Raw genomic sequence first — 23,257 nt, 5'->3', positions numbered from 1 at the left:
AATCCTTTGTAATTACAGTAAAATACTGAATACAAACCCCTTAATGAAATGTATTTATTCATCATGGCTAGGGTAGCATTTACTTTTTTACACATAATATAGTCCATTTTATGATATTGTACGGTGTTTCATTACATAGTACTTGATTTTATCGTGTATTTAGATTACAGAAGGTGGACTGCAATATGAAATACAGTATGCCTAACTTAATTGCCAATGAGCTGCCTGTAAGCTACTGTCAAATTCACGGCAACCCCTTTACAGTGTACATAGCCTACCAAGAATGTACATATTATTTTTTGTCTGTAAGCTTCTTGACTGAATCTGGTAGACGGGGCAATGAAAAGGAGACAACTCCCCATAATCACTTTGTGCCGCTCAGCATCATATGTCCCCTCTCCCTTTTTTCCTCTCTCTCTCTCCTCTCAGAGTCTCCATATTTTCAGGAGAGTCTCTCATAGCTGCGTGTCCACCGTTCTCTCCCGTTTCTCACCTAATTGGCTAATTGATGGAACGGACGAATGAGACATTCACGCAATAAAGGTGGAGCATTTATCGATTGAGGTGCAATAAGGAGAATTCTCCCCAAAACCTCTGACGGTGGAGCTACAGTGGCGAAGAAAGAAAGGAGGCGGCGGGGAGGGAAGATTCCGTTTCAGCTGACCCAAGTCGCGACAGATGTGCACGACGTGTGGATACGCAAACTGCTTCCAATAGTGCCTGACAATGAATAAGCCCTAGTCGAAAGGTGGATCATTTTATGAAGTGAGCACAGAGAATTGACTGCCCCTGCTTGTCAATTAAACCACACGGATTGTCTCAAGATTCATGAATATGTCGCTCCCAGACCGGAGGAAAAACATAAGAGCTCTGGTGATGGAGACTGGCATACGAGTTCTGCTTTTTGGAGTTTTTGTGTAAGTACACCAGTGATGACATTTGTTATAGTGCCATATTATTACAGACACTTTAGGTATGCCATCAGTTATCCTCTGTAAGAGACATTATACGTCACGTCAACTCTCATTTTGGTAAACAAGTACAGTATGTATCCCTCCTCAAGAAATGTGCCTATTGAGTAGTCTCTACACGCCGTATGCCATCACTGCCCTCATTCCTAAGTTAATATAGCTGAGGATACAATAGCTATCTTTCAGTTCCACTTGAATGATCCATCATGTTATGAATTCATGACTCTGTCAGATAGGCAGGACCACTACACTGTAAAACATTTCCTGTAGTTTTAACAGAAAATTACTGTCAGCAAAGTAGCAAGTAAGTTACAGTAAATGTACAGTACATATACTGTAAATATAAAAAACAAAGTTACTGTGTTTTATGAATTTGTAGTCAATTGCTCGCTGCACAGTAGCCTGTAAATTACTGTAACACCTATAATTTACAGTGGTTACCCAAAATTACAGGAATTAGTTGTAACACTAAGAATTTAAACAGAATCTTTGTTTAGGAGAACTACAGTGAACATATCAGTCTAATGTACTGTATATTACCATTCACATGCGGAGAGTGTGGACACAAATGTGAAAGGAATAGACCAAACATTAGCTATGCAAGTCAACAACAAAGACAGCCTTTCACGATCAACTTATCCATGAAGAAACAAAAACATTGTCTAGAGGACCTAGTCTCGACGATAAGATCCAACTGAGCATTACTTGTTTGACTTCCTCCTAAAATAGTAAAATAGGATGTTGGCCTTTTCAAACAAAGAAACACCATAGAGCCTTCTCAAACATTAATTCATAAAATAGGGTACAAAAGGCATTGACATCATCCATTCCAAAACACAGATGCAATGGTTGCCTCACTCTTGAGTACCCCTGTGTGTGTGTGTGTGTGTGTGTGTGTGTGTGTGTGTGTGTGTGTGTGTGTGTGTGTGTGTGTGTGTGTGTGTGTGTGTGTGTGTGTGTGTGTGTGTGTGTGTGTGTGTAATGAAGAAAATAGCAAAGACAGGATATTTCTCAAATTAATTGTTTATTTAATATTTGTATGTACAGTGGGGCAAAAAAGTATTTAGTCAGCCACCAATTGTGCAAGTTCTCCCACTTAAAAAGATGAGGCCTGTAATTTTCATCATAGGTACACTATGACTAAATTAAATGATTAAACTATGACAGACAAAATGAGAGAAAAAAATCCAGAAAATCACATTGTAGGATTTTTAATGAATTTATTTGCAAATTATGGTGGAAAATAAGTATTTGATCAATAACAAAAGTTTCTCTATACTTTGTTATTTACCCTTTGTTGGCAATGACAGAGGTCAAACATTTTCTGTAAGTCTTCACAAGGTTTTCACACACTGTTGCTGGTATTTTGGCCCATTCCTCCATGCAGATCTCCTCTAGAGTAGTGATGTTTTGGGGCTGTAGCTGGGCAACACGGACTTTCAACTCCCTCCAAAGATTGTCTATGGAGTTGATATCTGGAGACTGGCTAGGCCACTCCAGGACCTTGAAATGCTTCTTACGAAGCCACTCCTTCGTTGCCCGGGCGGTGTGTTTGGGATCATTGTAATGCTGAGAGACCCAGCCACGTTTCATCTTCAATGCCCTTGCTGATGGTAGGCTTTGTTACTTTGGTCGCAGCTCTCTGCAGGTCATTCACTAGGTCCCCCCGTGTGGTTCTGGGATTTTTGCTCACCGTTCTTGTGATCATTTTGACCCAACGTGGTGAGATCTTGCATGAAGCCCCAGATCGAGGGAGATTATCAGTGGTCTTGTATGTCTTCCATTTCCTAATAATTGCTCCCACAGTTGATTTCTTCAAACCAAGCTGCTTACCTATTTCAGATTCAGTCTTCCCAGCCTGGTGCAGGTCTACAATTTTGTTTCTGGTGTCATTTGACAGCTCTTTGGTCTTGGCCATAGTGGAGTTTGGAGTGTGACTTTTTGAGGTTGTGGACATGTGTATTTTATACTGATAACAAGTTCAAACAGGTGCCATTAATACAGGTAACGAGTGGAGGACAGAGGAGCTTCTTAAAGAATAAGTTAAAGGTCTGTGAGAGCCAGAAATCTTGCTTGTTTGTTATTGACCAAATACTTATTTTCCATCATAATTTGCAAATAAATTCATGAAAAATCCTACCCAAGAGGATTTGAGGCTGTAATCTCTGCCAAAGATGCTTCAACAACGTACTGAGTAAAAGCTCTGAATACTTATGTAAATGTGACATTTCAGTATATGTTTAATTGTTAACACATTTAATTTACAAAGAACAGTTTTTGCTTGTAGATTGATGAGGAAAAATAAAAATTGAATCCATTTTAGAATATGGCTGTAACGTAACAAATTGTGAAAAATGTCAAGGGGTCGGAATACTTTCTGAATGCACTGTAACTACCTAGTCTAACACCATTATCACTGTAATCTTTATTGATATTGTTCTTGTACATACTGTCAATTATTTTATTACTTCTCCACTGGTATTGACACTTTCTATTTTTAATATTGCTACTATGCAAATATGCAAGTAACCATTTCATTGTAACGTTTACACCTTCTGTAGAGACCCATTCACTAAGCAAGATGTGGCTGGGGATTATAGCACTACTTTCACATAACCCATCAATTTAGACAAGTGTGTCTGGGTAAGCATCATCTAATATTTTTGATATTGCTACTACGCAAATATGCAAGAAACCATTCCACTGTACTGTTTACACCTTCTGTATCCTGTGTATGTGTCAAATAAACTTGGAATTTTCTTGATATAGTTTGTGTTTACCAGAGACAGTAATGTGAAGAACAACATGACCTGCAGCTAAATCAGATTAGGATATAGGCCAAGAAACAAAGTGTGTATTTTTACCTGGAGTTTTTCCTTATTGTAGGGTAGTAATTTTACCATTTTTAGTCTTGAAATCTTTGGTTGTTTACTACACTTCTCACTCTGTTTAGCACAGGGCCTCCCATGTGAGGTGGGGCTAAGGTTTAAGAGGGTGTGAACAATGTTGAATTGGTGTAGACAAAGAGCTCACCAGTAGGTGTTTATCAACTTTCAAAGCAGAATTACTTTCCCATTGCTCCTCAACTGCAGTTTATGATATACCATTTTGTAGCTCTGAGTCTCTACTTTTATCTAATATAAAAACACCATTTCGAATTTTGCTACATAAGATCGAATTGAGATGATGATGAACTTCACAGGATGGTGAATGTGCAAGGTGATGAGCTTGATGCTCCTTTCCAAATAAATCATGAGGGTCTTATTCTGGTGACATGATGATCAATGCTTGGCTGGGTTTGAAAGATCCAAATAATATCGCTCTTATCCATCATAATCTCATAATGTAGATAGCCTACACCTACTGTATGTGTGAGATGTTGGCTAGAGCTCATGTGCCAAGACCAGAGTGGGCCCATTTGCGATATAATGCATTTGTTTGTGACAAAACCATCAGTAGAGTTGAAAATGTGATGGAAACCAATTCATCGTGTTGTTGTTTTGTATTAGGAACATGACAATTTAATAGCAAAAGTAATTTTTACGTTCATCACGCACCTTCTTTTATCTGCAAAAACTCTGTTTGCTGGAAACATCTCTGGGGGGAAAATGTGCATATTGTTTTATGCAGATTTTAGAATATTTGCATGAAAATCTGTCTCAAATTGGATGGAAACCTACCTAATGTCTTGGAGTCTGCAGTTATGCGTAACAGATTTTCGAATGATGTGCCTTTCATTCAAGGTTTACAAAATGCCATCATCTAATTTCCCCATCAATCTCCCAATGCCTATCCACTATTTAAACTTACAGCTAAAAGTCAATGAAGGACTTTTTGGTTTCATTGAAGCTAGGTCGAAATGTCTTCCTGCCTATCTTGTAGACTTGTGTATCTGAAGAAAATATTGTTTTATGAATAACTTGATGGTTACTTTTTATTTAACAAACAAAAACATACATCGACAAAAACAATAGACAACTTAACATACAGTACATACATATCCACAAACATTGATGACGTCACCCTAGCTCAGATGTTCCAACCGTATCCACATCAAATGCTGTTTCTAAGGCTTGTGAGACTACCCAATAAGACTTCAAATTGTGTTGTTGTAGACAGACAAACAACTACTTTTCCTTTGCAGTTAATCACTAGTCCTCCTGACTTCCGTCTGGAATGGCTCTTTGATGTTGTCGGCACAATGTGTCGGTAATAAAGGGGGCTGTGCTTTCGCTGGTTGGCTCTCCTCTGTGTCTTTCTCACTCAAACACCCACAGCAAACACCCACAGTCAAACACAGCCCCTGAGTACCACCATTCTGTCTGGTCCACTGAGTCCTCTGTATCACGGTCTCCTTCATGTACTACACAACCTAGCTTGCCTGAGCTGATGTTGTTCAGCCACTTGGTCATCTGGGATGCCCTTTCACATTTGACTCTGATGTTAACATAAAGTATACAATGAATTACAAATTCCTTTCATCAAATCAGTTTTCAAAATACACAACATATCTTTCAACATTCACCTGGCAAGACCCGGCTACTGCTCAAGCTTGGTGTGTCGCATGGTTCGTCCACAGTCCTATGTATTTACAGTATGTGCGTTTCCCAAGGACCTCTACTAGTGTATAAAAAAGGTTGCTTTTATGTTCTTCTTTAACTGCAGGCTATAGAAAAGTCACGCAAAAGCAATAGCCTTTCCTGGTCCACATCTTCCACTGCAATAGAGAGGGTAAAAGGGAGTACCTAATCAGTTGCACAACTGAATGTATTAAACCAAAATGTGTCTTCAGCATTTAACCCAACCCCTCTGAATCAGAGAGGTGCAGGAGGCTGCCTTAATAGACATCCACGGAACCCAGGGAGCAGTTGTTGATGGGTGCTAGCTAAACTGTTTTGGCTACATCATATTTAATTGAACCTTTTATAAGTAGGGGGCAGTATTTTCATTTTTGGATAAAAAACATTCCCGTTTTAAACGGGATATTTTGTAACGACAAGATGTTCGACTATGGATATAATTGACAGATTTGGATAGAAAACACTCCGACGTTTCCAAAACTGCAAAGATATTGTCTGTGAGTGCAACAGAACTGATGTTACAGGCGAAACCCAGATATAAATCCAATCAGGAAGTGCCACATTTTTTGAAACCGCCTCATGCCAATGACTCCTTATATGGCTGTGAATGAGCTACGAATGAGTTTTTTCTACGTATTCCCCAAGGTGTCTACAGCATTGTGACGTCTTTTTACGCATTTATGTTGAAGAATAGCCGTAAGCGACCACATTTAGCAAGTGGTCACATGATGGCTCCCGCAGAAAATCTTGCGTAAAGTACACAAGTAGCCATTTTTCCAATCGCTTCTTATGAGAAACCAATTGTCCCAACGGATATATTATCAAATTGTTACGTGAAAAACACCTTGAGGATTGATTCTAAACAACGTTTGCCGTGTTTTTGTCGATATTATGGAGCTAATTTTGAAAAAAGTTTGGCGTTGTAGTGACTGCATTTTCCGGTCGATTTCTCAGCCAAACGTGAAGAACAAACGGAGCTATTTCGCCTACAAAAATAATCTTTTGGGAAAAAAGGAACATTTGCTATCTAACTGGGAGTCTCCTGAGTGAAAACATCCGAAGTTCTTCAAAGGTAAATTATTTGATTGCTTTTCTTATTTTCTTGAAAATGTTGCCTGCTGGTAGCGGAGCCTAGTCATAGCATTATGCCATGATAAACTTAAACAAATGCTTGTCTAGCGTTGGCTGTAAAGCATATTTTGAAAATCTGAGATGACAGTGTGATTAACAAGAGGCTAAGCTGTGTCTCAATATATTTCATTTGGGATTTTCTAGGAAGATTTATGTCCGCTGCATTATGCTAATTCGTTTGAGGCTATGGTTACGCTCCCGCATGCGGGTTTGAGAGTCATGAGAAGTTAACCTCTTGCTCCTACCCGACACGCAGGTGTCCCATCTAGACATCTGGAAATGCAAATGCACTACGCTAAATGCTAACAGCACTCGTTAAAACTCAAACGTTCATTAAAATACACATGCAGGGTACTGAATTAAAGCTACACTCGTTGTGAATCCAGGCAACAAGTCAGATTTTTAAAATGCTTTTCGGCGAAAGCATGAGAAGCTATTATCTGATAGCATGTAACACCCCAAAAGACCCGCAGGGGACGTAAACAAAATAATTAGCATAGTCGGCACTACACAAAATGCACAAATAAAATATAAAACATTCATTACCTTTGAACATCTTCTTTGTTGGCACTCCTAGATGTCCCATAAACATCACTATTGGGTCTTTTTTTCGATTAAATCGGTCCATATATACCCTAAATATCGATCTATGAAAGGTGTGTGATCCAGGAAAAAACAGCGTTTTAAAACGCAACGTCATTTTTACAAAAGTCGACGATAAACTTTCACAAAACACTTCGAAATACTTTTGTAATCCAAATTTAGGTATTAGTAAACGTTAATAATCTATCAAATTGATCACGGGGCGATGTGTATTCAATAGCTCCACGTCTTGAAATCATGTTCAGAAATTTCTACTCCAAAACATCCTGTCGGAGACCGGAAGGAATGGGATCTCTCTTACTCGTTTGACCAAGAAACAAAGCGCAGGCAATTGACAAGACTGGCGACATCGTGTGGAAGCTGTAGGACTTGCAATCTCAGCCCCATCTAATTTGCTTTCCAAAAGACAATTCATGCAAGTGGCACATTGATATATTTTTCAGATTTCAGTGATCAGTTTTTCTTCCGCTTTTCGATGAAACACACGTTATGTTACAGTCACAGCCGTGATTTAACCAGTTTTAGAAACGTCAGAGTGTTTCCTATCCACACATACTAATCATATGCATACACTATATTCCTGGCATGAGTAGCAGGACGCTGAAATGTTGCGCGATTTTTAACAGAATCTTCGAAAAAGTAGGGGGTAGACTTAACAGGTTTTAATGGAACAAAAGGAACATTTATTGTGTAACTGGGAATCTCGTGAGTGAAAACATCTGAAGATCATCAAAGACAAGCGATTTAATCTATTGCTTTTCTGACTTTCGTGACCAATCTACTTGGCTGCTAAGTGTTTAATATTTTGTCTACTGAGAGAGATGTTCTTACATAAACGCTTGTTATGCTTTCGCCGAAAAGCTGTATTGAAATCTGACACACCAGGTGGATTAACAACAATCTTAGCTGTGTTTTGCTATATTGCACTTGTGATTTCATGAAAATTAAATATTTTTAGGAATTTAATTTGAATTTGGCGCGCTGCAATTCAGCGGGTGTTGATGAAAATGATCCCGCTAACGGGATGGGTGTTTCAAGAAGTTAACTGCCTGTTCAGGGGCAGAACGACAGATTTGTACCTTGTCAGCTCGGGGATTTAAACTTGCAACCGTTGGGTTACTCGTCCAACACTCTAACCACTAGTCGACCCTGCCGCAAACGGGTCTCCAAATGGACAATGACCCCAAGCATACTTCCAAAGTTGTGGCAAAATGGCTGAAGGACAACAAAGTCAAAGTGTTGGAGTGGCCATCACAAAGCCCTGACCTCAATCCTAAAGAAAATGTGTGTGCAGAACTGAAAAAGCATGTGCGAGCGAAGAAGGCCTACAAGCCTGACTCAGTTACACCATCTTTGTCAGGAGGAATGGGCCAAAATTCACCCAATTTATTGTTGGAAGCTTGTGGAAGACTACCTGAAACGTTTGATCCAAGTTAAACAATTTAAAGGCAATGCTACCAGATATCAAATCAAATCAATTTTTTAGTCACATACACATGTTAATGTGAGTGTAGCGAAATGCTTGTGCTTCTAGTTCCGACAATGCAGTGATGTCCAACAAGTAATCTAACCTAACAATTTGACAACAATTATGTTATACACACAAGTGTAAAGGAATGAATAAGAATATGTACATATAGAAATATCTGAATGAGTGATGGTATAGAACGGCATTGGCACGATGCAGTAGATGGTATAGAGTAGAAGTATATACATATGAGATGAGTAATTTAGGGTATGTAAACATATACATGTGGCATTGTTTAACCTGTTGATCCTACCCCCTACTTTTTCGAACATTCTGTTAAAAATCGCGCAACATTTCAGCGCCCTGCTAATCATGCCAGGAATATAGTATATGCATATGATTAGTATGTGTGGATAGAAAACACACAGACGTTTCTAAAACTGGTTAAATCACGGCTGTGACTATAACAGAACGTGCGTTTCATCGAAAAGCGCAGGAAAATCTGATCACTGAAAACTGGAAAATATATCAATGCGCCACTTGAATGTATTGTTGAATGGAAACCACATTACCTGGAGCCGAGGTTGCAATACCTACAGCTTCCACACGATGTCAACAGTCTTGTCATTTGCCTAGGCTTTGTTTCTTGGTCAAACAAACAAGAGTCGGCCCATTTCTTCCGGTCTCCGACCGGATATTTTGGTTGAGGTTTATCCGGACATTATTTCAAGACGTAGAGCTATAGAATATACATCGCCCCGTGATCAATTTGATCGATTATTAACATTTACTAATACCTAAAGTTGCATTACAAAAGTATTTCAAAGTGTTTTGTGAAAGTTTATCGTCGACTTTTTTAATTTTAAAAAATGACGTTGCGTTATAAAACGCTGTTTTTTTCCTTGATCACACAGTCGTCATAGATTGATATCTAGGCTATATATGGACCGATTTAATCAAAAAAGACCCAATAGTGATGTTTATGGGACATCTAGGAGTGCCAACAAAGAAGATTGTCAAAGGTAATGAAAGTTTTATATTTTATTTCTGCATTTTGTGTAGAGCCGACTATGCTAATTATTTTGTTTACGTCCCCTGCGGGTCTTTAGGGGTGTTGCATGCTATCAGATAATAGCTTCTCATGCTTTCGCCGAAAAGCATTTTAAAAATCTGACTCGTTGGCTGGATTCACAACGAGTGGAGCTTTAATTCAGTACCCTGCATGTGTGTTTTAATGAACGTTTGAGTTTTAACGAGTGCTATTAGCATTTAGCGTAGCGCATTTGCATTTCCAGATGTCTAGATGGGACACCTGCATGTCGGGTGGAGGTAAGAGGTTAATAACCTTTTTGGGATAGGGGGCAACATTTTTACTTTTGGATGAATATGTATACATATACATGTGGCATTGTTTAATAACCTTTTGGGGGTAGGCGGCAGCATTTTCACTTTTGGATGAATAGCGTGCTCAGAGTGGGCTACCTCCTACTCTGTCCCAGATGCTAATATATGCATATTATTATTAGTATTGGATAGAAAACACTCTGAAGTTTCTATAACTGTTTGAATGATGTCTGTGCGTATAACCCTCTCACCTTCCCCCCTACTCACAAGGCAGGCAATACGCTCGACCTCATCTTTACTAGATGCTGTTCTTCCACTAACCTCATTGCAACTCCCCTCCAAGTCTCCGACCACTACCTTGTATCCTTTTCCCTCTCGTTCTCATCCAACACTTTCCACACTGCCCCTACTCGGATGGTATCGCGCCGTCCCAACCTTCGCTCTCTCTCCCCTGCTACTCTCTCCTCTTCCATCCTATCATCTCTTCCCTCTGCTCAAACCTTCTCCAACCTATCTCCTGATTCTGCCTCCTCAACCCTCCTCTCCTCCCTTTCTGCATCCTTTGACTCTCTATGTCCCCTATCTTCCAGGCCGGCTCGGTCCTCCCCTCCCGCTCCGTGGCTCGACGACTCATTGCGAGCTCACAGAACAGGGCTCCGGGCAGCCGAGCGGAAATGGAGGAAAACTCGCCTCCCTGCGGACCTGGCATCCTTTCGCTCCCTCCTCTCTACATTTTCCTCCTCTGTCTCTGCTGCTAAAGCCACTTTCTACCACTCTAAATTCCAAGCATCTGCCTCTAACCCTAGGAAGCTCTTTGCCACCTTCTCCTCCCTCCTGAATCCTCCTCCCCCTCCCCCCTCCTCCCTCTCTGCAGATGACTTCGTCAACCATTTTGAAAAGAAGGTTGACGACATCCGATCCTCGTTTGCTAAGTCAAACGACACCGCTGGTTCTGCTCACACTGCCCTACCCGGTGCTCTGACCTCTTTCTCCCCTCTCTCTCCAGATGAAATCTCGCGTCTTGTGACGGCCGGCCGCCCAACAACCTGCCCGCTCGACCCTATCCCCTCCTCTCTTCTCCAGACCATTTCCGGAGACCTTCTCCCTTACCTCACCTCGCTCATCAACTCATCCCTGACCGCTGGCTACGTCCCTTCCGTCTTCAAGAGAGCGAGAGTTGCACCCCTTCTGAAAAAACCTACACTCGATCCCTCCGATGTCAACAACTACAGACCAGTATCCCTTCTTTCTTTTCTCTCCAAAACTCTTGAACGTGCCGTCCTTGGCCAGCTCTCCCGCTATCTCTCTCAGAATGACCTTCTTGATCCAAATCAGTCAGGTTTCAAGACTAGTCATTCAACTGAGACTGCTCTTCTCTGTATCACGGAGGCGCTCCGCACCGCTAAAGCTAACTCTCTCTCCTCTGCTCTCATCCTTCTAGACCTATCGGCTGCCTTCGATACTGTGAACCATCAGATCCTCCTCTCCACCCTCTCCGAGTTGGGCATCTCCGGCGCGGCCCACGCTTTAGTTGCGTCCTACCTGACAGGTCGCTCCTACCAGGTGGCGTGGCGAGAATCTGTCTCCTCACCACGCGCTCTCACCACTGGTGTCCCCCAGGGCTCTGTTCTAGGCCCTCTCCTATTCTCACTATACACCAAGTCACTTGGCTCTGTCATAACCTCACATGGTCTCTCCTATCATTGCTATGCAGACGACACACAATTAATCTTCTCCTTTCCTCCTTCTGATGACCAGGTGGTGAATCGCATCTCTGCATGTCTGGCAGACATATCAGTGTGGATGACGGATCACCACCTCAAGCTGAACCTCGGCAAGACGGAGCTGCTCTTCCTCCCGGGAAGGACTGCCCGTTCCATGATCTCGCCATCACGGTTGACAACTCCATTGTGTCCTCCTCCCAGAGCGCTAAGAACCTTGGCGTGATCCTGGACAACACCCTGTCGTTCTCAACTAACATCAAGGCGGTGGCCCGTTCCTGTAGGTTCATGCTCTACAACATCCGCAGATACGACCCTGCCTCACACAGGAAGCGGCGCAGGTCCTAATCCAGGCACTTGTCATCTCCCGTCTGGATTACTGCAACTCGCTGTTGGCTGGGCTCCCTGCCTGTGCCATTAAACCCCTACAACTCATCCAGAACGCCGCAGCCCGTCTGGTGTTCAACCTTCCCAAGTTCTCTCACGTCACCCCGCTCCTCCGCTCTCTCCACTGGCTTCCAGTTGAAGCTCGCATCCGCTACAAGACCATGGTGCTTGCGTGCGGAGCTGTGAGGGAACGGCACCTCAGTACCTCCAGGCTCTGATCAGGCCCTACACCCAAACAAGGGCACTGCGTTCATCCACCTCTGGCCTGCTCGCCTCACTACCACTGAGGAAGTACAGTTCCCGCTCAGCCCAGTCAAAACTGTTCGCTGCTCTGGCTCCCCAATGGTGGAACACACTCCCTCACGACGCCAGGACAGCGGAGTCAATCACCACCTTCCGGAGACACCTGAAACCCCACCTCTTTAAGGAATACCTAGGATAGGATAAAGTAATCCTTCTCACCCCCCTTAAAAGATTTAGATGCACTATTGTAAAGTGGCTGTTCCACTGGATGTCATAAGGTGAATGCACCAATTTGTAAGTCGCTCTGGATAAGAGCGTCTGCTAAATGACTTAAATGTAAATGTAAATAACAGAACTCATATGGCAAGCAAAAACCTGATAAAAATCCAACCAGGAAGTGGGACATCTGAGGCTTGTAGTTTTTCAAAGCTTGGCCTACCGAATACACATTGAGATATGGATAACGTTGCACATCCTACGGATTCCACTAGATGTCAACCGTCTTTAGAAACTGGTTTGAGGATTCTACTATAAAGGAGGGGCTCATGAGAGTCAGTGTCAGTGGTCAGGCAGAGAGCCTTGGTCTCATGACACGCACTCCCGACAGAGTTACCACACGTTCCAGCGCTTTTCTGAAGACAAATGAATTCTCCGGTTGGAACATTATTGATGTTTTATGTTAAACACATCCGAAAGATTGATTCCATACATAGTTTGACATGTTTCTAAAGGACTGTAACGGAACCTTTCGAGTTTGTGTCTGGGCGAAATGCTCACGCCTAATGAAGATGGATTACTCTGCTGAACACGCTGACAACAAGTGGCTATTTGGACATAAATTATAGAACTTTATGGAATAAATCATTAATTTATTGTCGAACTGGGATTCATGGGAGTGCCTTCTGATGAAGATCATCAATGGTAAGTGAATATTTATAGTGTTGTTTCTAACTTTGTTGATTCCAAAATGGCAGATATTCATCTGGCTGTTTTGGGTTCTGAGCGCCGTTCTCAGATTATGCTTTTTCCGTAACTTCAAAAAAAATCTGACACAGCGGTTGCATTTTAAGCAGAAGTCTATCTTTAATTCTGTGAATAACACTTGTATATTTTATAAATGTTTATTATGAGTATTTCTGCAAAATCAAATGATGCTTTGGAATCAAAACATTACTGCACGTAAGGTGCCAATGTAAACTGAGATTTTTGGATATAAATATGCACATTATCGAGCAAAACATACATGTATTGTGTAACATGATGTCCTATGAGTGTCATCTGATGAAGATCATCAAAGGTTAGTGATTAATTGTATCTATATTTCTGCTTTTTGTGACTCCTATCTTTGGCTGCAAAAATGTCTGTGTGTTTTTTCGACTTGGCTATGACCTAACATATGTTGTGCTTTAGCTGTAAAGCATTTTTGAAATCGGACACGATGGGTAGATTAAAACCTCTTGAAGCTAGGGGGCACTATTTTCATTTTTGGAAAAATAACGTTCCAAAAGTAAACGGGATATTTTGTCAGGACAAGATGCAGGAATATGCATATAATTGACAGCTTAGGATAGAAAACACTCTAAATTTTCCAAATCTGTAAAAATATTGTCTGTGAGTATAACAGAACTGATATTACAGGTGAAAGCCTGAGAAAAATCCAATCAGGAATTGACTCTTATTTAGAAAGCTCTGCGTTCCCATGCGTCCCTATTGAGCAGTGAATGAGATATCAACCAGATTCCTTTTTCTATGACTTCCCTAATGTGTCTAGTGTCACAATACATCGTTTCAGGCTTTTATTTTGAAAAATGAGCCTGAACGTCAACATTGCGTCAGTGGTCAGCTGGAGTCTCTCAGAGTGTTTTGTGCATAAGGGACAAATGCGGCCATTGTTTCTCTCTTTCCTACTAAGAAGCCACCTGTCCCGGTTGATATATTATCGAATAGATATTTGAAAAACACCTTGAGGATTGATTATAAACAACGTTTGCAATGTTTCTGTCAATATTATGGAGCTAATTTTGAATATTTTTCGGCGTTGTCGTGATCGCAATTTCCGATTGAATTCTCAGCCAAACGTGAAGAACTAACGGGGTTATTTTGGCTACAAAAATAATGTTTTTGGAAAAAAGGAACATTTGTTATCTAACTGGGAGTCTTGTGAGTGAAAGGAGCGGTTCTGCAGGTGGTAACCACAGACCACTTCTCAGTTCTTCTCATGGTAGCATGAGACGAAGTCCACAACCCACACAAGTGGCTCAGGAAGTGCAGCTCATCCAGGATGGCACATCAATGCGAGCTGTGGCAAGAAGGCTTGCTGTGTCTGTCAGTGTAGTGTCCAGAGCATGGAGGCGCTACCAGGAGACAGGCCAGTACATCAGGAGACGTGGAGGAGGCCGTAGGAGGGCAACAACCCAGCAGCAGGACCGCTACCTCTGCCTTTGTGCAAGGAGGAGCAGGAGGAGTCCTGCCAGAGCCCTGCAAAATGACCTCCAGCAGAACTCCATGAGGGTGGTATGAGAGCCCGACGTACACAGTTGGGGGTTGTGCTAACAGCCCAACACTGTGCAGGACGTTTGGCATTTGCCAGAGAACACCAAGATTGGCAAATTTGCCACTGGCGCCCTGTGATCTTCACAGATGAAAGCATGTTCACACTGAGCACAAGTGACAGAGTCTGACATGAGTCTGGGGACGCCGCGGAGAACATCCTGCTGCCTGCAACATCCTCCAGTGTGACCAGTTTGGCGGTGGGTCAGTCATGGTGTGGGGTGGCATTTCTTTGGATGGCCGCACAGCCCTCCATGTGCTCGCCAGAGGTAGACTGACTGCCATTAGGTACCGAGATGAGATCCTCAGACCCCTTATGAGACCATATGCTGGTGCGGTTGACCCTGGGTTCCTCCTCATGCAAGACAATGCTAGACCTCATGTGGCTGGAGTGTTTCAGCATTTCCTGCAAGAGGAAGGCATTGATGCTATGGACTGGCCCGCCCGTTTCCCAGACCTGAATACAATTGAGCACATCTGGGACATCATGTCTCGCTCCATCCACCAATGCCACGTTGCACCACACACTGTCCAGGAGTTGGCGGATGCTTTAGTCCAGGTCTGGGTGGAGATGCCTCAGGAGACCATCCGCCACCTCATCAGGAGCATGCCCAGGCATTGTAGGGAGGTCATACAGGCACGTGGAGGCCACACACACTACCAAGCCCAATTTTTACTTGTTTTTAGGACATTACATCAAAGTTGGATCAGCCTGTAGTGTGGTTTTCCACTTTAATTCTGAGCGTGACTCCAAATCCAGACCTCCATGGGTTGATAAACTTGATTTCCATTGATAATCTTTGTGTGATTTTGTCAGCACATTCAACTATGTAAAGAAAAAAGTATTTAATAAGAATATTTCATTCATTCAGATCTAGGATGTGTTACTTTAGTGTTCCCTTTATGTTTTTGAGCAGTGTATTTCACTTGTGATTTCATGAATATGATTTTTTATTTTTTATATTTATGTCCGTTGCGTTATGCTAATTAGTGTCAGTTGATGACAACGCTCCCGGATCCGGGATGGGTCGTTACAAGAGATTTAACAAGATGTTTATCTATCGCTAGCGGAACCCCTGCTCTAGAAAGGTTAAAGTGGCTAGTGATACATTACATGTAGATGGTATAGAGTACAGTATATACATATGAGATGAGTAATGTAGGGTATGTAAACATTTTATGAAGTGGCATTGTTTAAGTGGCTGCCGATACATTTATTACATCAATGTTATTGAAGTATCTGGGTTGTTGGCAGCAGCCACTCAATGTTAGTGATGGCTGTTTAACAGTCTGATGAACTTGAGATAGAAGCTATTTTTCAGTCTCTCGGTCCCCGCTTTGATGCACCTGTACTGACCTCGCCTTCTGGATGATAGCGGGGTGAACAGGCAGTGGCTCGGGTGCTTGTTGTCCTTTATGATCTTTTTGTCCTTCCTGTGACATCGGGTGGTGTATGTGTCCTGGAGGGCAGGTAGTTTGCCCCCGGTGATGCATTGTGCAGACCTCACAACTCTCTGGAGAGCCTTAAGGTTATGGGCGGAGCAGTTGCCATACCAAGCGGTGATACAGCCTGACCTCGATTGTGCATCTGTAAAAGTTTATGAGTGTTTTCGGTGACAGGACGAATTTCTTCTGCCTCCTGAGGTTGAAGAGGCGCTGCTGCGCCTTCTTCACCACGCTGTCTGTGTGGTTGGACAATTTCAGTTTGTCCGTGATGTGTACGCAGAGGAACTCAAAACTTTCCACCCTCTCCACTACTGTCCCGTCAATGTGGATAAGGGGGTGCTCCCTCTGCTGTTTCCTGAAGTCCACGATCATCTCCTTTGTTTTGTTGACATTGAGTGTGAGGGTGTTGTCCTGACACCACACTCCTCCCTGTAGGCCATCTCATAATTTTTGGTTAGCAAGCCTACCACTGTAGTGTCGTCTGCAAACTTGAAAATTGCGTTGGAAGCGTGCATGGCCATGCAGTCATGGGTGAACCGGGAGTACAGGAGAGGGCTGAGAATGCACCCTTGTGGGGCCCCAGTGTTAAGGATCAGCAGGGTGGAGATCTTGTTTCCTACCCTCACCACCTGGGGGCGGCCCTTCAGAAAATCCAGGACCCAGTTGCACAGGGCGGGGTTGAGACCCAGGGTCTAAAGCTTAATGACGAGTTTGGAGGGTACTATGGTGTTAAATGCTGAGCTGTAGTCGATGAACACAATTCTTACATAGGTATTCCTCTTGTCCAGATGGGTTAGGGCAGTGTGATTGCGATTGAGTCGGTAAGCAAATTGGAGTGGGTCTAGGGTGTCAGGTAGGGTAGATTTTGGAAATGGAGAAACCGTGGGATGTTGACGAAATAAAAGCAATAGTGGGCGATGTCATTGACCCCGCAAAGGATACTGTGAGGTTTGAGGAAGAGTTAAAAGCAAACATCTCCTTGTACAACCCCACCACCAGAGAAATTGAAGAAATACTATGCCACTGCTTCACATTTAAATGGAAGTACTATAAACACATGTGGGACTGTAATGTACCAGTTGATGATCGTGGGCACCTGCTGGATGCAGTTTTTACCGCTATAAAGGCTGCTTTCCCCAAACGCACAGACTGGCAGAATATCCATTCAACCAAACAGGGAACCGATGAGAAATTGAGTGACTACATGGAGGAAGACTGTCTCCATTATTTCCATCACTCAGGTCACCTGATCAAGACTTATACAGAAGCCTATTGTGCCATGCTGGTGTGACAGGCTTGAGACAAGGTCTGCAGACTGCTGTAACAACAACTTGTATTGCATGGGAAACAAAACCACTGTCTGATGTAAAGCCTTATATCACGCATGCAGAAAGACAGTTGAAGGAAAATGAAACGAAGGACGGAAAGAAAATTAAGAAGGCACAGCTGATGTACTACTCTAGAGGAGGAAGAGGAAATCCGGAAAATGCTGGCAACCGAGGGATCCAAGGAGGTAGAGGGAGAGGGAGAAGCTGAGGGGCCCCTGCTGGAGCTGACGGAGGATGAGACTGGAGGTGCTACAACTGTGGGAAATTAGGGCATATTTCAAGAAATTGTCCTGGAGTGGGCCTGGAGCTGACGGAGGGAGAGACTGGAGCTGCTACAACTGTGGGAAGGTAAGGGCATCTTTCAACACACTGCCCAGAAGGAGAAGGCCAAGGAGAGTGGCTGTCCCCACCTACAGGCGTGCAGGTGAACAACCCATTTGGAAAATGGCTGCTACCAACCATAGGATGAGGCAGAAACAGAAGAAGAAACCTGTCAATTGCTAAAATTGACCACCTTGTCAACCCAAAACCCACTTTGACAATTGATATCTTATTTAATAAACATACAATTCGACACTGGGGCTCAGTGTTGAAAATGTCTGTCCTGTCTGTCTCCCCCTCAAAGAAAACAATGCACACAGTGTGAGCATCTGGAATTTGTCTGAAACTCTGAAGAATGTTTGACTTTTCCCCTGGACATGGAGTGGGGAGAGGGCAAATGGAGACACCGATTCCAATACTCCTCCACCTGCCCAGAAAATGTATTAGGTGATGTGTTGTGTAAAATGAATTTATCTGTTGCCTGTACTGAAGAAGGATTGTGGCTTGACAGAAAATGAAATCTTTCCATGCCTGATTAACTTGTACTATTGCTTGGCACCTGAATAATCACCATGTTGAGGGGCAGCTGAGAGAGCAATCCCTCTCTTCCCCGTTGCATGGTAACTGGGAAGTGTCTGAATACCTACATTGTACTGCTTCTGTTCCCTCATGTGAAGAGGACCTTGAATACCAAAAGAGATGGTCAAAACAAAAAGAGAAAGTCAGGATAACCATGAATGGGATGTACAGAGGAGAAGCCTTCATAGCAGCTGGAGCATTGTTGATGGATACTCAGATTACTTTGTATGAAGTCCCTGGCTCTGTTCCCCATTGTAGCTTATCAAAAGCTCCAGGAAAGCAATGGGAAGATGTGGGTATTTGGATGAAGAAAGTGATGGAAGCAACTTATTGGGTTGCCTGGGAAGGGGAAGGACCATTGTCCATTTTTTATTCCCCATACTGGGCTACTGCAATGACAACGCCAAGAAAATAACCAATTCCAATTGAAACCATACCTGTGGTATTACAAGATAATTCACACATTGATTGGCTAAAATATATGCCTGAAGAACTGTGGGCTAAATCAAAGACCAACATTGGACGCTTGAAAGGAGCTGCTCCTTCTCCTGCTCCTGCTCCTGAAGCCGAAAATGGTATCATTCCCATTCATAGTGCCTTAGTTGAAAGAGGCACTCTAGTTCCCTCCCTGAATTCGCCTTGTAGCACACCAACCTGTCAGGAAAGCATCCTCTGATTATGTTTCTGTTCAAGACCTTAGACTAGTAAACAATGCTGTACATACTAGAGAACCCCTGGTGCCTAACACTGTTATCATTTTATCCTAGGTGCCTCCAGGTAGTTGTTTTTGTCAGTATTTGATTTGGATAAAGATTTCTTTAGAATCCCTGTGGCTGAGGAGTCACAGGACTGGTTCTGGTTCAAGTTTCTCGGGCAAAATGGAAATGGACAGGAATGCATCAAGGCTACGTGGAATCACCGGCGTTCTTTGCACAAATAAATGGGGGGTTTTGTTGCTCCGGGAGGGAGTACTTTGTTTCAGTATGTTGACGATTTGTTGGTTTGCTCAAAATCAGAAAAGAGAAGTCACGAGGACATTAGGGCATTGTTGATATTTTTGGCTAAAAATGGTCATAAAGTTTCCCAGAGTAAAATGCAATTATGCTGGAGCTCCGTTAAATATTTGGGTCATGATATTCCTTCACACCCACCAAAGAGAGAATAGAGGCAATTAAAGCTTTGCCTAAACCTGTTACCAAGCAAATCAAAGTTCATTTGTCATATGCGCCGAATACAACCTTGCAGTGAAATGCTTACTCACAAGCCCTTAGCCAACAATGTTTTAAGAAGTTAACTTGCCTAGTTAAATAAAGATCAAATAAAATTTGCGACCAAGCTTTTACCTTCCTGACTGATGTCTTGAGATGTTGCTTCAATATATCCACATAATTTTTCGTCCTCATGAAGCCATCTATTTAGTGAAGTGCACCAGATCCTCCTGCAGCAAAGCACCCCCACAACATGAAGCTGCCACTCCCGTGCTTCATGGTTGGAATGGTGTTCTTCGGCTTGCAAGTATCCCCCGTTTTCCTCCAAACATAACGATGGTCATTATGGCCAAACAGTTCTTTTTTTGCTTCATCAGACCAGAGGACATGTCTCCAAAAAGTACGATCTTTGTCCCCATGTGAATTTGCAAACCGTAGTCTGTCTTTTTTATGGTAGCATCCTTCAGGTCACTCTGGATATAGATCATTTTGTACCTGTTTCCTCCAGCATCTTCACAAGGTCCTTTGCTGTTGTTCTGGGATTGATTTGCACTTTTTGCAGCAAAGTACGTTCATCTCTAGGAGACAGAACGCGTCTCCTTCCTGAGCGGTATGACAGCTGCGTGGTCCCATGGTGTATATACTTGCATACTACCATTTGTACAGATGAACGTGGTACTTTCAGGCATTTGGAAATTGCTTCCAAGGACAAATCAGTCTTGTGAAGGTCTACCATTTGTTTCTGAGTTCTTGGATGACTTTTTTTTATTTTCCCATGATGTCAAGCAAAGAGTCAATGAGTTTGAAGTTAGGCCTTGAAATACATCCACAGGTACACCCCCAATTGACACAAATGATGTCAATTAGTCTATCAGAAGCTTCTAAAGCTATAACATCATTTTCTGTTTAAAGGCACAGTCAACTTAGTGTATGTAAACTTCTGACCCACTGGAATTGTGATACAATGAATTATAAGTGAAATAATCTGTCCCAAAAATTGTTGGAAAAATGACTTGTACCATGCACAAATTAGATGTTCTAACCGACTTGCCAAAACTATAGTTTGTTAACCTGAAAATCGCAAATGAAATGAAATAAATATATTGGCTCACAAGCTTAGCCTTTTGTTAACAACACTGTCATCTCAGATTTTTAAAATATGCTTTTCAACCATAGCTACACAAGCATTTGTGTAAGAGTATTGATAGCTAGCATAGCATTAAGCCTAGCATTCAGCAGGCAACATTTTCACAAAAACAAGAAAAACATTCAAATAAAATAATTTAACTTTGAAGAACTTCGGATGTTTTCAATGAGGAGACTCTCAGTTAGATAACAAATGTTCAGTTTTTCCAAAAAGATTATTTGTGTAGGAGAAATCGCTCCGTTTTGTTCATCACGTTTGGCTAAGAAAAAACCCAGAAAATTCAGTCATTACAACGGCCAAACTTTTATCCAAATTAACTCCATAATATCGACAGAAACATGGCAAACATTGTTTAGAATCAATCCTCAAGGTGTTTTTCACATATCTATTCGATGATAAGTCATTCATGGCAGTTTGGTTTCTCCTCTGAAGCAAATGGTAAAATGCACACAGCTGGAGATTGCGCAATAATTGCAACGGAGGACACCAAGCGGGGCACCTGGTAAATGTAGTCTCTTATGGTCAATCTTCCAATGATATGCCTACCAATACGTCACAATGCTGCAGACACCTTGGGGAAACGACAGAAAGTGTAGGCTCATTCCTTGCGCATTCACAGCTATATAAGGAGACATTGGAACAAAGCGCATTCAAAATCTGGGGCATTTCCTGTTTGAAATTTCATCTTGGTTTCGCCTGTAGCATCAGGTCTGTGGCACTCACAGATAATATCTTTGCAGATTTGGAAACGTCAGAGTGTCTTTCCAAAGCTGTCAATTATATGCATAGTCAAACACCTTTTCGTGACAAAATATCTTGTTTTTAAAAAGGGAACGTTTTTTTATCCAAAAATTAAAAGAGCGCCCCCTATATCGAAGAAGTTAACAAGACATTTGTGGATTGGTAAAAAAAAGAGTAATGACTCCAACCTAAGTGTAGGTAAACTTCCGACTTTAACTGTAAATTATGCCTCTCTGCAACAACATTTTCTGCAATATTGTTTACTACAGTGGTTCATCTTTTGAAATGTGTTGCACACCTTGCTGGCTGCTACAGCATTCAGTGTCACATTATCTTTTTGTCAGCCATTTTTTCTGTTAATGCTAGTTTGACCACCAGAGAGCGTCTTTGATATTATTCTGTATTGGCACTACTAGAGTTTTTTTTTTTTTAATTTATTTTATTTTATTTATTTCACCTTTATTTAACCAGGTAGGCAAGTTGAGAACAAGTTCTTATTTACAATTGCGACCTGGCCAAGATAAAGCAACGCAGTTCGACACATACAACGACACAGAGTTACACATGGAGTAAAACAAACATACAGTCAATAATACAGTATAAACAAGTCTATATACAATGTGAGCAAATGAGGTGAGAAGGGAGGTAAAGGCAAAAAAGGCCATGGTGGCAAAGTAAATACAATATAGCAAGTAAAACACTGGAATGGTAGTTTTGCAATGGAAGAATGTAGTAGAAATAAAAATAATGGGGTGCAAAGGAGCAAAATAAATAAACAAATAAAATACAGTTGGGAAAGAGGTAGTTGTTTGGGCTAAATTATAGGTGGGCTATGTACAGGTGCAGTAACCTGTGAGCTGCTCTGACAGTTGGTGCGTAAAGCTAGTGAGGGAGATAAGTGTTTCCAGTTTCAGAGATTTTTGTAGTTCGTTCCAGTCATTGGCAGCAGAGAACTGGAAGGAGAGGCGGCCAAAGAAAGAATTGGTTTTGGGGGTGACTAGAGAGATATACCTGCTGGAGCATGTGCTACAGGTGGGAGATGCTATGGTGACCAGCGAGCTGAGATAAGGGGGGACTTTACCTAGCAGGGTCTTGTAGATGACATGGAGCCAGTGGGTTTGGCGACGAGTATGAAGCGAGGGCCAACCAACGAGAGCGTACAGGTCGCAATGGTGGGTAATGTATGGGGCTTTGGTGACAAAACAGATGGCACTGTGATAGACTGCTGGAGGCTATTTTATAGATGACATCACCGAATTCGAGGATCGGTAGGATGGTCAGTTTTACGAGGGTATGTTTGGCAGCCTGAGTGAAGGATGCTTTGTTGTGATATAGGAAGCCGATTCTAGATTTAATTGTGGATTGGAGATGCTTAATGTGAGTCTGGAAGGAGAGTTTACAGTCTAACCAGACACCCAGGTATTTGTAGTTGTCCACGTATTCTAAGTAAGAGCCGTCCAGAGTAGTGATGCTGAACGGACGAGCAGGT

At 42.3% G+C, this 23,257-nt stretch overlaps 1 protein-coding gene across 1 annotated transcript in view; it reads left to right on the top strand.

The window, feature by feature from the left end:
• Positions 1 to 400: 400 nt before the first annotated feature.
• LOC118369884 (phospholipid phosphatase 4-like) overlaps positions 401 to 23,257 on the top strand; it is a 127,840-nt gene continuing 104,983 nt past the window's right edge. The window contains exon 1 of the mRNA XM_035754656.2: positions 401 to 917. Within this exon, the coding sequence (XP_035610549.1) occupies positions 829 to 917 (89 nt within the window). The 5' untranslated portion in view covers positions 401 to 828. The remainder of the gene's footprint in view (positions 918 to 23,257) is intronic.

This window comes from Oncorhynchus keta, chromosome 36, assembly GCF_023373465.1.
Source record: "Oncorhynchus keta strain PuntledgeMale-10-30-2019 chromosome 36, Oket_V2, whole genome shotgun sequence".
Lineage (NCBI taxonomy): Eukaryota > Metazoa > Chordata > Actinopteri > Salmoniformes > Salmonidae > Oncorhynchus > Oncorhynchus keta.
The sequence above is the reverse complement of the archived record's forward strand: the minus strand, read 5'-3'. Positions and strand labels throughout refer to the sequence as shown.